At 44.5% G+C, this 13,507-nt stretch overlaps 2 protein-coding genes across 5 annotated transcripts in view; one reads left to right on the top strand and one right to left on the bottom strand.

Annotated features, from left to right (window-relative positions):
• The window catches only part of TGFB3 (transforming growth factor beta 3), a 28,018-nt gene extending 26,074 nt beyond the window's left edge, over positions 1 to 1,944 (bottom strand). Inside the window, exon 1 of the mRNA XM_057732762.1 lies at positions 1,884 to 1,944. The gene's annotated coding sequence lies outside the window, so the exon portion shown is untranslated. The remainder of the gene's footprint in view (positions 1 to 1,883) is intronic.
• The window catches only part of IFT43 (intraflagellar transport 43), an 81,962-nt gene that overhangs the window by 795 nt on the left and 67,660 nt on the right, over positions 1 to 13,507 (top strand). For all 4 annotated transcript variants that reach the window (XM_057732766.1, XM_057732763.1, XM_057732764.1 and 1 more), the window contains one exon: positions 1,957 to 2,049. In XM_057732766.1, the coding sequence (XP_057588749.1) occupies positions 1,957 to 2,049 (93 nt within the window). Of the gene's footprint in view, positions 1 to 1,956; positions 2,050 to 13,507 lie in introns of those variants that run through there.

The raw sequence follows: 13,507 nt of genomic DNA on the forward strand, positions 1-13,507 counted from the left end.
ATGTGTGGAAAGCACTTAACATAGAGGCTTGCACATGCTAAGTTACTAGAAGAGGTTAGCTGCTGTTGCTTCTGAGGCTGTGATTTACTCAAGCTTCTATATAAACAACTGAGCTAGATTCAGGACCCAAGTTCAGTGTATGTGTGTGTGTGCTTTAACTCCAACACAGCCTCATCAAGCCTTTTTAACTTTTTAAAATTATCAAAGATCAGAGTCAACAAAAGATTGACCCACAGGGCAGGTCTTTAGTTTGTGCTGTGGAGTCTCTACATGTTTTGAAGTGCCCTATCAACACCTCCAAGTTACTAGAGAGGAGATATGACGATTGGGAACAAATTTTTCTAGGAAGAAGCAGATTGCTTGACTGATCATGGAGAATATTATATCACCCAGCCTTTATGAAATGTGAACTTTTTTAGTACTGGGGGATGTAAATGTAGTTATTCATTCATTCTTTCAACAAGTATTTATTGAGCCCCTTCTGTGTGTCAAGCATGGATTGTCCCAGGTTCTAGGGATACATGAGTGAAAAAAACTAAGTCCCTGCCCTCATGGGACTTACGTTCCGGTAGGGAAAGATGAACAATAAACGGACTATAGATTTAAAATATCTAAAACCGGGTAGTAGGTTTTCTACCACTCCTTCCTGTGGATTTATACAGGGCCTTCAAAAAGTTTAAAACCTTAAAATAGTTGACAATTATTAGAGAAACCTTCTATAAACAGCATTTAGAGACAAGATCCTTGAATTTTTGAGCACAGTCACTGCATGTAGTGTGCCATATTAAGAAACCCAGTGTTACGATAAATGGAAGAGGGCAGCCACAGGTGAAGGAGTGGAATCGTCTGCCTTGGGAAGAAAATGAGTGGCTTATTGTCAGAAAGATTGTTCCTGTCATCCCTGAAACCTAAATGATTGATTAGAATTTGACATGTAAACACTACATAAGGGTTTTTATGCAGCTCTCACGTAACCTTTCTCAGTTTATTGGTGCAGTCAGTTCTTAGAACCTCTTAAAACTGAAATTCCAGAGGGTATAGTGGAAGAAATTTAGGATGTGAAGGCAGAAGAAGATTTAGCTCTTAGATTTATCTACCACCTAATTGCTTTCCTGGGTCTCAGTTTCCTCATTTGTAAAATGGCCTCAGTCCCTGTTATTGTGAAATCAAATGAAGCTACATCAAATGAGGTCTAAAAATGCTTACATTAATGCTGTTTTTTTTTTTTTTTTAAAGCAAAAAAGAAACAAGGAAAATATAAACATTTCAACACCCACTAGTCTGCCTAAATAATGTTTTGTGTATGTGCTAGGAGGCGTTTGAGACACAGAGCCTCCACCCGGAAGGGCTTTGGGAAACACCTGCAAATGCTTCATTTGATGACTCAGAATTTGAAGTGTTCTGATTTCCAAAGCTGATGTCTCAAAATTCTTGTAAGAGCTTTCCTTTAATGTCTGTAAGTGCAAATCCAATTAGTGTATACGTCAAAGCAAATGCTCTCTGTTTCTCTGGTTTCAGTTAGCACGGAATTTCTTTCCCCCCAAAATGCCTTTTTGATAACGACTTTCATGCCACGCTGCAGCTTTGAAATTAGGCCTTCCTAAAATCCCGCATAGGAACATGGGAGCCTTGACCATACTCTTCCTGGGCTGTGGCATGAGGTCCCTGCCCCCTCTAGAGGAATTTCCATCTGCATTTCTTTGGGTAGAAAGGGTCTGTGGCCATTAAAAGAAGACGTGATCAGCACACGAATTTCCTGTTCTGCTATGTAGAACTGACCATGCGCGCTTTGTTTTAAGGGTTTGGAGCCTTTTCTAAGTATATATTCAAGTTGCTCACATCCCATCCTCCACCATGTCATCATAAATCTAGTCCTTGCTTACCTTGGCAGAATTGTCTTCCTCATAGCGGCTCAAAGACGTTTGGGTCAGCAGTGCCCCTCATCTCTCCTTACAGGGGGCCAAAATGGGGCGCCGAGCTCAACAGGAGTCTGCTCAAGCCGAGAACCATCTCAGTGGCAAGAATTCCTCTTCGACTCTGACTGCAGAGGTGGGTGCTTAAAAGTTCTGAAGAAATGCACTCTGAGAGTTAGCGATTACTCAGTGAGCAAGGATTTGGTATTTCATATTTTTTTTCTCTTCTTTTTAACATCAGCCTTTCTCCTATCTTGATTTGGGAATTCCCTTCCTCAGCATTTGTCCTATTAGCAAGAAATGAAAGAGGAACTTTTTTCTTTTGAAGACAGAGTAGTTTCTGTGCATTGCTTTATATTCCCAGTGAAGTTTTGTACGTTAACTGAAGCAAGGGACTGGGAAGTTTCAAAATCCGGGTTTTTATTCCTGCCAGATAAACGCCAGTGAGGCATGCTGGTGACGTAAAGTTGGATTACACAACTGGACGTTTGCTCTTGGTGGTGACCTGCGCTTTCTACGGTTTTCAGGCAGGAAGGGGATCTGTACTGGCCTTACTTTCCTGGAAACTTTTCCAAGTGACCTGGAATCGTGGGAATTTATCCAGCTTCTTTGCAGAGGGTGGGTAATCTTGATGAGCAATGCTTTTAATGCTGGGGCACTATTTTCGGCAGTTTACTCAGAACTTCTTTTCACCCTCTTCTTCCCATTTGAAAAAACTCTGCCCTTTTCAAGAGCTGGCTTCAGGGTAATCCTTGCTGTCAGCTCTTCCTAACTTCTCCAGGCCAACTGAGGGCTCCTACTTCTCAGTTCCCATAGGACCTGTTATAGAACATCTCACATTATGCACTAATTTTCTTTTTATGTGCCTGGCCCACTAGACAGTGAGTTTCTGGACAACAGGCAACCTGGTTTCTCAGTTGCCCAGATCACTGGCCTCTAGTAGGTTTATAACAGATGGGGGCATCTCTGCTGGGAGACCTCATGGGCCAGGCAGGTACCTGAGCACCAAATGCTGGGCACAAGATACAGACACGCTTGACTTACATATCACATAGGTAGGAATATCCTTTACTTTCATCAGAAATAAGTTCACCATGTCTTCAAGTGCTCCACGTGGCCCTTTCAATTTATCTTTCATTTTCTCAGTGATTGTGGAAATATGGGCCCAGAGAATCATTTCTCCTCTCAGATAACAACCATGCCAACACAGAAAAGCTGGTGACTGACCCCTGGCCTCATTGCCTGAATACAGTAGTGAGAGGTGGGGAGGGGACTGTGGGAAAAACCAGAGGCCACATGTGGCCTCTGAAGGGGTAACCACTACCTAGCCACAGCCGCCTGATGCTGTGGGGACTGTCGGTCCAGCACTGCCAGCTCTTCTCCTTCTCCAGGAGACTGGCAGTCTAAAATTTTATGTGAAAACAACACATTTTTAGAGATTAGCAACTAATTATAAAAATTAAGTCCCCGTAGGGGCTAGATTAGGCCTGAGGGTTGTCAGTTTGTGTGACTTTGACCATAGCGCTTCCATTATGGAGCTTATTATATTGTATTCTAGTGATTTATGTTCCTGGCTCCCTCAGAAGATGTGAACTTTTGGAAGGCGAGGGCTGTGTTTCACCATTGTCCCCCTTTGATTATCACAGTGCCGGCCACAGAGCAGGCACGCCCTTGACACTGCAAAGGGGGAGGGGGTAAAGTACATAGTGTGTGATGAGGGGCTCTTAGAAGCTGAATAAGAGTGTTACAGGGTCAGGGTGGCAGATTGGGGCACATTGGAGGCACAGTTAAGGGGGTGTAATGAAGGGAGATAGTGAAAGAAGATATACCAGACCCAACCCTGGATCTCAGGGAGCTCGAACTGCACTGGTGTGTGTCTCTGAAGAGAAGATGGGCAGGCCAATGACTGGGTTAATGGAGGTCTACTCTTGGCCTTTGGAGGACCCATCCCAACACCAGATCATTGATTCATTTATTTAACAAGCATTTATTGAAGCTTACTGTGTGCCAGGCACCATTTTAAGGGGTTGGCATATTTCAGTGAACAAGAGACAAGTCCCCTGCCACAGTGGAACTTAGGTTCTCGTGATCACTGGCAGTCACAAAGGCTAACTACAAGCCTACCTGATTGTGAAGGAGGTTATAGCCACCGTCGTGGTGAGGTGAGTGAATCTGAGATGGGCCGGGATGTCCTGATGGCCTTGAAGCCTCTGTGACCCCCACACCAGATCAGCTACCAGGCTGGGGCCGGTAGGCGCAGCTCACCTACCTGCCCCCTTCCCCTTGGCTCTGGGGAGACTCAGTACTGTGAGCACCTAACTCCAAAGTCACAGACTGTAATGAACCTGTCAGGGCAGGGTTTCAGTCTTTCTGGAATACCTACTTATTTCTGCAGAGGCAGGTACCTTCTTTTCCCCCCTCTCGGCCTTAGTATTTTTCTGGGAGAAGATGATGAAAAGTCATTCTGTTTTTCACCCAGCTGGTGCCTCTGACAGCAAAATGCCAGTCAGAATTCCAGGATCCCTTCTCTCCCTGAGTTAACTGAGGTTTAAAGCAGCGTGGGCAGCCTCCCCTGGGGCCAGATGCACACTATGCCGTGTGAGACTTTTTGGCTGTTTCTTTCTAAAATTAGATCCCACGACTTGTGTGTGTGCCCATTTACATTCCAGTTCTGAATGTATTACTTGATGTATTTATTTTTATCCTCTCACTGACTATATTCTAGGATGAAGCTATTCATGAAAACATACATACGGTACCTGGGGGCTGTCAGACATACTGGAGTTACTTTAGAGTTATGTAGGAATTAGTTCAAACAAATGATGATTTTAAAGTGAGCTGGTGGCGTGGGGAGCTCTGTGGAGGAAGCAGAGCAGTGGTCTGCTGGAATAGAGGGAGCGCGGGCTTGGCATCCGAAAAGCAGGGCTTGAGTTGGGCTCTGCTAATTGCCTGGATCTTGAACAAACCCAGTAATCTCTCTAATCCTGTTTCATTATCTGTCAAACAGCGGTAACAGTACCACCAGGTTGATGTGAGGATTAAGTGAGATATGCATTTAAAAGCAGTTTAATAAACTGAAAGGCACCGCACAAATGTTCATTCATTCAGTAAGTAGTGAATGAGAGAATATTTGGATAGAGCTTTGCTCTTGTTATTAAAGGGCCACACAAAAGGAGGATGTGAGCCTGGATCTTTTAAAACTGATCTGGATGTCTCTCCAAGGGTTGCTCCTCATATCTGCAGGCTGACTAGTAGTGATCTGAAGCAGGTTTTGTGCTTTCTGGACGCAGTGGGCTTTCCTCCCAAAGAGTGGATAAGAGCACAGGCTTTCGGTGTCACACAGCCCTGGGCTGAAATCCTGGCTCTGCCACCTGTTAGCTCTAAGGCTCAGCAAGTTACTTAACCTCTTCAAGCCTCACTTTCCCCGTTGGTAAAACGGGGTTAATATTACATACTCGATAGGGTGGCCAGAAAGAAAAAACAAAATAACAGATGTAAAGAAAGCCCTTAACCCAGTCTGACACATCGGTGCTCAGTATATCATTGCTAACCATTATTCTCTCTCCAGAGCTCAGGTGTGCCTTAACCCTCTCTACTAAGGTTAAAAACTGGTGGCCTTCAGGCTGAATTCAGCCTACAGTCATGTCTTCTTTGATCTGTATAAAATTAAACATTTTTTAAGAAACTTGGTTGTAATAATTTATAAATTAGGAAGCTTTACATGAAAGTCCAGATTTGGGGCTCCTCTTTGAAACGGGAAGTTCTGGCACAGCAGGAAAGCTGGGCTGGCATTCGCACACGGCAGCAGTTGCCTGCAGCTGATAATAATGCCGGCTTCCATGCCGCCTGCCCTCCGCAGCCCGCCATTTCTTACTTGAATACACCTGGTCAGATTTACTCACATCTGATCTGCCTGGCTCCTGTTTCCATTCAAGTTGAAAACTCCTGCCCTCTCAGGGTGGAGTGATTTGCAGGTTCCCTTGTGCATCTATCGGTATTGAAATTGGCTCATGCATCAGCAACTCAACCCTAGGGCTTGGAGCAAACAGGAGTGATTTTTCTCACAGCGAGAAGTCCAGTGGAGGGCAGGGCGGGTGCGGCCACTGGAGAAGGTCCTGCGTTACCCTCGCCCCGTCTGGACACCTGCTCTGCCATCTGGAGCTTGTAACTTATTCTCATAGCTGCTGACATGATGGTTGGTAATTCCTCAGGGATCCAATCTGTTTTCTAGGTGAGTAGAGAGGGGAGAGTGGAAGAGTTCAGGGTACATGCCAATGAAGTGTGTCCCTTCTTATCAGGAAAACGATAACCAGAGACCTCACCAAATAGACTTCTAGTTACCTGTCAGAACTGGGTCTTAAAACCACCTTAAATTTCAAGGGAGTTCTCAGCTGGGCACATTGCCACACCCATCATATTGGGGTTTTGGGGTTAAGGAGAAGAGGGATGACTGTTGAGTAGGCAATTTGCGACTGACATATCAATTGAAAAGAAGATTTCATGCAGAGATTTTTTTTCTTGTAGGCTTGGGTATGAAAGGAAAGAATTATTTTTAGTAGCAACAAAAAAAAATCCACATTCCTCTCTGGTATTCTAATTTGGGGTTGTGTAGAGTTCAGTGAAAATTTGTGTGCCCTGAAGTTCCGAGACATCTGACACAGTTGCACCTGTGTCAAATCTCACCTCAGTCCTTTCCTTCTTCCTATTTTCTCTGTAACCGCTCGGGGCTTTCTGCCTGTAGGGTACCAGTGGCTCAGCGCAGGTAATTAGACTCTTCCTCCCTCTCTGAAAGAAGAGGGGAGGTCCCTTTATTGCTTGGTCAATCTGTAAATTTTCAAATAATTTCAAAGAATGTACCTGCCTAATCATACTGATTAACCAGAAGGATGAGCTTTTCCTGTTAGTTTTACTAGCTCCGAATTGATTAGAGTCATAGCTGCTTCTTTCGGGTTCTTGTGAAGGTCAAATTAGGTAATGCACCTAAAGGTGCCAGCACACAGGCACCTCTCAAGAAATGGTAGATACTAAGAAAGTTTATGACTGCACCCCTCTGTTTTTTTGTGTGTTTTTGTTTTTATTTTGCCACCTGTCACAAATCAGGCTTGGATCGCTAAATGCATAGTTCACTTAACAATTCAGGTTGGCATTACAGTCACGGAGACTTTAACGGGTGCCATGATGGGCATCTGCACATCTGCAGTGAGTGACTTGCTCTGGGCAGAGCAGCTCTGAGAGTTAAACTATTTCTATGCCTGAGCTTTCACTTTCTGTCGATTCAAATGATGCTGTCCCTGCACAAGCTCAAGAAGAGCCCTGGGTGCCTTCTACCATGAAGTTACTCTACCGTACAGTGAGGTTGGGGAAAAGGAATCTCGGGGCAAAACGTCTCAGGACTGGCCTGTTTTTTGTGTTTGTTTGTTTGTTTGTTTGTTTTTATTTTGGGGGACTGCCTCACGTGACTCATGGGATTTTAGGTCCCCGACCAGGGATTGAACCCATCCTTGGCAGTGAGAGCACAGAGTCCTAACCACCGGCCTGCCGGGAAATTCCCTGGCCTGTCTTCTGGGTGAGCATTTCTCACTTGGGTCTAGACCAGTTTGTAGCTTAACTCCCATTTTGCAGATTGTCCTTGTAATAATAATAATTATAGCTGACATTGGAACAGTTGCTACCTCTCTGTCAGTTATACCCACTATCCCCTTTAAGCCTCATGGTAACTCTTGAAGTAGGTACTGTACTTATTGTCTCATTTTAGCTATGAGGACACTGAGACTTCGAGGACTTGAGTGACTTGTCCACAGTCATTCAGCTAACATCTGGCTCTACTCTCTCTGGCTCCAGGCAGGTGCTTAACCACCACCTAACTTCTACCTGCGGATAGTTAGATGCACAGACCTCCCAGTAGAGAAAAGCTTTTGGCGGGAGCTGAGAGACTTTTGGGTTTTCCTCTTGGAATCTTTTTGGGGAGGGAGTAAGTCCTCACTTGATCATCCTTATTCATCCACTTGTCTGGAAAAGCGTTTGAGACACAGCTGTTCTCTTTCTCTTCCTCCTCCGCCCCCCCATCCCTTCGGTGCTCCTCCTAGGACACAGAGCTGAAACTCAGCCAGATTCTCTTGCAGGAATCTGAGAAATGCTGCTGGGCTCATGTTCCCAAATTAGGCCAGTTTCCTCATCCCCCAGCAGCTCCACTCAGCTGGAGCTCCCCTGGCACGTTGCATTACGTCTCTTGCCCTCTGCCTGTTCCTGACTGGTCTGCCAGCGGGCAGTTATTTTCAGCCCAGCTAGGGTTATCTGCTGACCCTTTTTGGTGACATTTTTCTTCTTTCTCACAAAAATAACTTTCCTAGATTAGTCACATTTTTCAGCCTTTTTCGTAGTCCCTCTCCAGTGGGCTGGATTGACTGATGCCTCTGATAACGTCGTCGGAGAGGGATGCGGGGAATCCGCCGAGGAACCGTTGGCGAGGAATGCGATCTCCACACTTTGTCTCTGGGACACGCTCCATACGCCACACTTTAGAACCCTCCCTCGGGGTCGGGCAGATGTGCATTGCCAACCCTTCCTGGGGGCTGGCCACTCTGTGGGCGGGAACGTCATCCCCTGGGCAGATCACGCAACGGAAAATAGCATCTCAAGATTCTCCTCTCTTACTCGGGCTCTTTCAGTGCCCCAGTACAATGCCTCATGCCTCCTTCTACTACATGTAAAGCTGGCTTCCTACCAGAAATGTGGTACTTGAAGAGCACTTAAAATTTTCTCCCTCACCTGTGGGGAGGGTTAAATCAGAACTGCATGTAAGAGTTTATTTAACTCAGTGCTCCATTAAGGTAGCTACGGTTATTACCTACACAAGCTGAGAAGTAGAAACGATGATCACTTTGTCTTTAATCCCAGCTCTGCCACTTCCTTGGTGTATATCCTGGGCAAGCTACTTAACCACTCTGAGCCTGTTCCTCATTTGCTGAATGGAGGTAATAGTGGCAGCTATCTCCTAGGGTTGCTGGAGGGTTAAATAAGAGAACGTATAAAGCTCTTAGGACAGTGCCTGCCACATGCTAACTATTATTGCCATTATCTGTGTCACATGAGAATTAGAAAGTATTATCAATTTATCTTCAGTTGCAGTTCTGTACAAGATACAGAGCTGTTTTTGTGGGTTTTTTTTTTTTTTTTTGCATGACTTTTTTTCCTCAATATGTTTGTATGTGTGTGTAATGGAAGTTGAGGATAAATTGAAGAGCATATATGAAGATAATAATCCTTCCTATTTGTAATACTCAAGTTCCATTTTTTTGGCCCTTTTTGGTGTTGCTTTTTCTACTCTATTCTGTTTCCTAAGACATACATGAACCCTAAAAACAGGCAATTATTTCCAAAACATTTTGGTATTTTCCAAAAAATTTTGGGGGTGTCTACTACGTGCAAGGCGTTATGCTAGGTCTGCACAAAATGGAGAGATAGCTGAGCATTAGTTCTCAGGGTCTGAAGTCTCATGGTGTTCCCAGTGAATTTGGGATTCTTGATGTCTTGCTGCAGAAAGAATTCCATGAGGACAAAGTGTTAGGTAAGAAGTGGATTTATTTAGAGAGAAACACACTCCACAGAGAGAGTGTGGGCCATCTCAGAAGGCGAGAGGCCGATACAGAGCTATTCTTATTTCATAGAACTAACTGGCTCTTAGGGCGAGGATGAGGAGTCCTTTAAAGACCCGTTTTGTATGTGTCCTCGACCAATTTTTTTGATAATACCTTTTCGTCTTCTTTTCAAAACCCAATCCTCTGTCTAGAGGTTGGCAGTCTTTCCGAAGAATGATCCTTAATTGCTGACTTAACATCATTTTGTTGTTCTGGGGCATATGGGCAGAAAATGAGGAGGGCAGGAGTGACCTTGGTGACCTCAGTGACCTTGGAGTAGAAGGTAACATCCATTCATTTCTTCATTCATTTACTTATGAAACTTGATGGAAAGCTTTCTATGTGCCAGGTATTGTGCTTGAAGCTGGCAGTTCAGTGACAAACCAAATATGCTCCCTGTCCTCTTAGAACCTTGATCTGGGGGCTGCAGAGAATTAAGTGCCAGGTGGGGGTGAACACAGAAAGGTATGGGAATGCCTTCATTGAGCCCTTTTACTTATAGGGAAATCCAGAAAGGTTTTCTAGGAAAAAATCATGTTTGAGTTGAGACTTGAAGGATGAATAGAAGTTAGCCAAGGGAAGGGGCCAGGGTGGGCCAAGGAGGGGAGAATGTTCTAAGTAGGAGGATGAGCACGTGCCAGGTTTTGGAGACGAAGGAGAGAGCGTGGCAGGTGGGGGCAGTTGAACGGATAGGTGACGGAGTAGTGGTCCTCAGTGACTTTTGCAAGCAATGTGATGTTTTTTAAATATTCGAAAACCAGCCCCCTTGCCTTTTTTGACAAATGAACCATATGAGGCCAACATTTCTTATATGGCACTGAAATAATTGGTAATATTATGAGATTTAGACTGTGACCTTTTGATAGTTTTCTAGCCTTGTCTTTCATTGATACATCTTCAAGGCAGCCGTTACACTTCTCTCTCTGTGCCTTCATGTTTTCTGGTCAAGAAACCTCTGAGAAGTGCTTGAGAACAATATTGATGGCTTGGAACTCTTCTGGCTCATCCTTTATAAGGAGGGGCTTAGTAGGCCAGTAGTTTTCAGTGTTCATAACTTAATTTATGTCCTAAAAATTCCTAGGTTCCTCTGAGGATAGATTGTGTGTGTGTGTGTGTGTGTGTGTGTATTAGATCCTAGTAACTGTAGGACAGAAGTCGTGGAAGGTATATTGAATTAGTCATGATCTGATAGGATTTAGAAATAAGAGACTAAGTCATCCAGATTCTACTAATTACAAGTATATACTAGATGCTTAATAAAAGTGTGTGTAAATGAACCAATGATACAAGTCCACTTAGGCCTGTGATCTATTACTACTGCATTGCCTCAGGAGAGATGAGAATACCCATCTTAGTCTTCTCAGCATTCCTAATTTGCATACCCATTTGGTATGGGTCAGATCTATCGTAATAGTGGAATTTGGTTTGACTCCTCTTTGGAGTAAGTAGACTACTGGCTTATATTCAGATATTTTTTTTGGTATGTGAAAATTTTCATGCGTTCTCAGAATCTTTGGCTGTAAATAGTATTCTGTTAGGAAAAAAAATCGAGAATTAGAGAAATGGTTTAAACCACTGTAAACTCTCCTGGACTGAGTCAGTTGCCTCATAACTGATCTCTCCTTTTGTATTCTTGCCCTCCTATAGGTCAGCTGGGGTGGTCTTATAAAATACGCATCATTCATTTCACACTCAAAACCCTGTAAAGGACTCCTGTTGCCCTTAAAACAAAAAATTCCCTTTGTGATTTGGGCCCTTTGTGATTTGGGCCCTTTGTGATTTGGGCCCCTTTGTGATTTGGGCCCTCCTATGTCTCTAGCCTCATTTCACACCTGCTACTTCTGGCAGTCACAGGGAGTCTTCACTTTGCTTGTACAGTTCCCTGTTCTGTTCCTGAGAGTGTTGTAATTTCATAGAATAGGATAGGGTAGGATAGGAAAGGCTAGGCCAGGCTAGGCTAGACTGGAATATTCCCTGGAATACTTACCCATGCTCTTTGCTGGGCTGACTCCTACTTCTTCTTTGGGTTCAGCTTGAATATCCCTTCTTCTCTTTCAATGAGACTATTACCTTCTCATTTAAATTAGCTCCCCATATTATACTCTGGTAGTGGTTTTTTGGTGGTGGTGGTGGTGGTGGTGGTGTTTTCTTTCTTTCTTTTCTTTCTTTTTTTTTTTTTTTTAACTTTTTTTCTGTCACCCCAACAGCAGTTTGTACCTGTATGTCTGTGTAATTGTTTAGGTCCCTCTCCCTCACTAATTGCACACTCCAGAAGCTCTTGTATTCTGCTCCCCGAAGCCTGGCACTTTGTAGGTCCTCAGTCCAGTGAATGAGGAGCAGGTGTGGGGTCCTCACCTAGTGGTCTCACAGGCCTCTCAAACTAATCTGCACATGAACTGAACATATCATCCTCCTGGAGATGTCCAGGAGGCTTTGACATGTGGGACTCGTGCTTTGGAATGGGCTCTGAGCTGGAGCTAAGGGTTTGGGAGCCATTCGCATTGAGGTGGTAAATGAGAGCCTGACTCTTTAAAGGAGAGTTTGTAGAGAAGAGAAGAGGAGAGGAGAGGAGAGGAGAGGAGAGAAGAGGAGAGGAGGGGAGGGGAGGGGAGGGGAGGGGAGGGGAGGGGAGGGGAGGGGAGGGGAGGGGAGGGGAGGGGAGGGGAAGGGAATGAGAAGGGAAGGGAAGGGAAGAGAAGAGAAGAGAAGAGAAGGGAAGAGGCTCTTGGACAGAACTCAAGGAACCACCCACATTTAAGGAACACACAACCAAAGAGTAGCTCACAAGAGGAGACTGAGGAGGAGTGGCCAGAGGGGAGAAGGTATGACTGGGCCCCTGTGGTGTCCAGAGCCAAGGTAAGAGACAGTGTCAAGGACAGTAGTCAGGAGGGTCCAGGAAGGTAAGACCTTCCCTCTGGAGCAGAGTCTATTTGATTTAGCGATGGGGGGTCCCTGTACTTAGAGGGAAGCAGTCAGAGGGGACTGTGTATCTGGCACAGGACCGCATAGCAGGTAGGTTCTCAGTAACTATCTGTAGAAAGAATTCAGTGAATAGATAATGATACTCGTGTACTCACCACCAAATGTAAAGGGCCTCCTTGTCTCCTTCCCAGATCTTTTTTTTTCCTTTTCCTCTGTTATTGAGCCTTCTTCTGTTTCTTCTTTTTACCCCTCATCTTTCTCTTTTTCTTGTATCTCTTGTTTTTTATTCTTCACTAGTGATAACAGAGAACTCTATCACCCATACTCCTTTTTGCCCCTCCATGCCTATATATTTTTATTGACGTATTTAAAGGTAGGATTTTATTCCTTTGTTTATTTATTCACTTATTTATCCTACATTTAATATATACCTTCCAATGCAATGAATAACTTCATATTCTAGTTATATAGACCCCCTCCCACAAAAAAAATTATAATATTTAAGTGGCATCAGAGAGTGGGAACACAGAAGGAGCAACCGACCCTGCCTGGGACTTAGGGAAGGTGTCCCAAAGGAGGTGACCTTTGAGGTGGGTTGCAGTGCATGAGGAGGGATTTGCCAGTGAGAGGGAGGGGCAGCAGGAAAAGCCTGTTCTGAGGCATGTGTTATTAAGGGGGCTGGTGCTTCTAGGCACGATGAACAACTTACTGTCTTGGGAATGAGGGCCTTGCATTCCACGTGGAGGAGCTTGGGTTTATTTTATATGTTGTAGGGATTGCACAAAGATTTTAAAGCAGGGAATGATGATATTGACTTTGTTTTCTAGGAAAGTGAATCCGGCAGCTTTGTGAAGGATAGTCCAGAGAGGGGAGCTTGTTGGCAGGGAGACCAGTGGGAGACGGTTGGAGCATCTCCTCCTGAAATGATGAGCCGTGAACCAGGCAGTGTTCCCAAACTTCAGGCCTTCTCAGACCATTTTTACAGTTTTGGGTATCCACACACTACTTACATTAGTGTTAACTTACCAGTCTTCT

Source organism: Hippopotamus amphibius, chromosome 4 (assembly GCF_030028045.1).
Source record: "Hippopotamus amphibius kiboko isolate mHipAmp2 chromosome 4, mHipAmp2.hap2, whole genome shotgun sequence".
NCBI classification, from domain to species: domain Eukaryota; kingdom Metazoa; phylum Chordata; class Mammalia; order Artiodactyla; family Hippopotamidae; genus Hippopotamus; species Hippopotamus amphibius.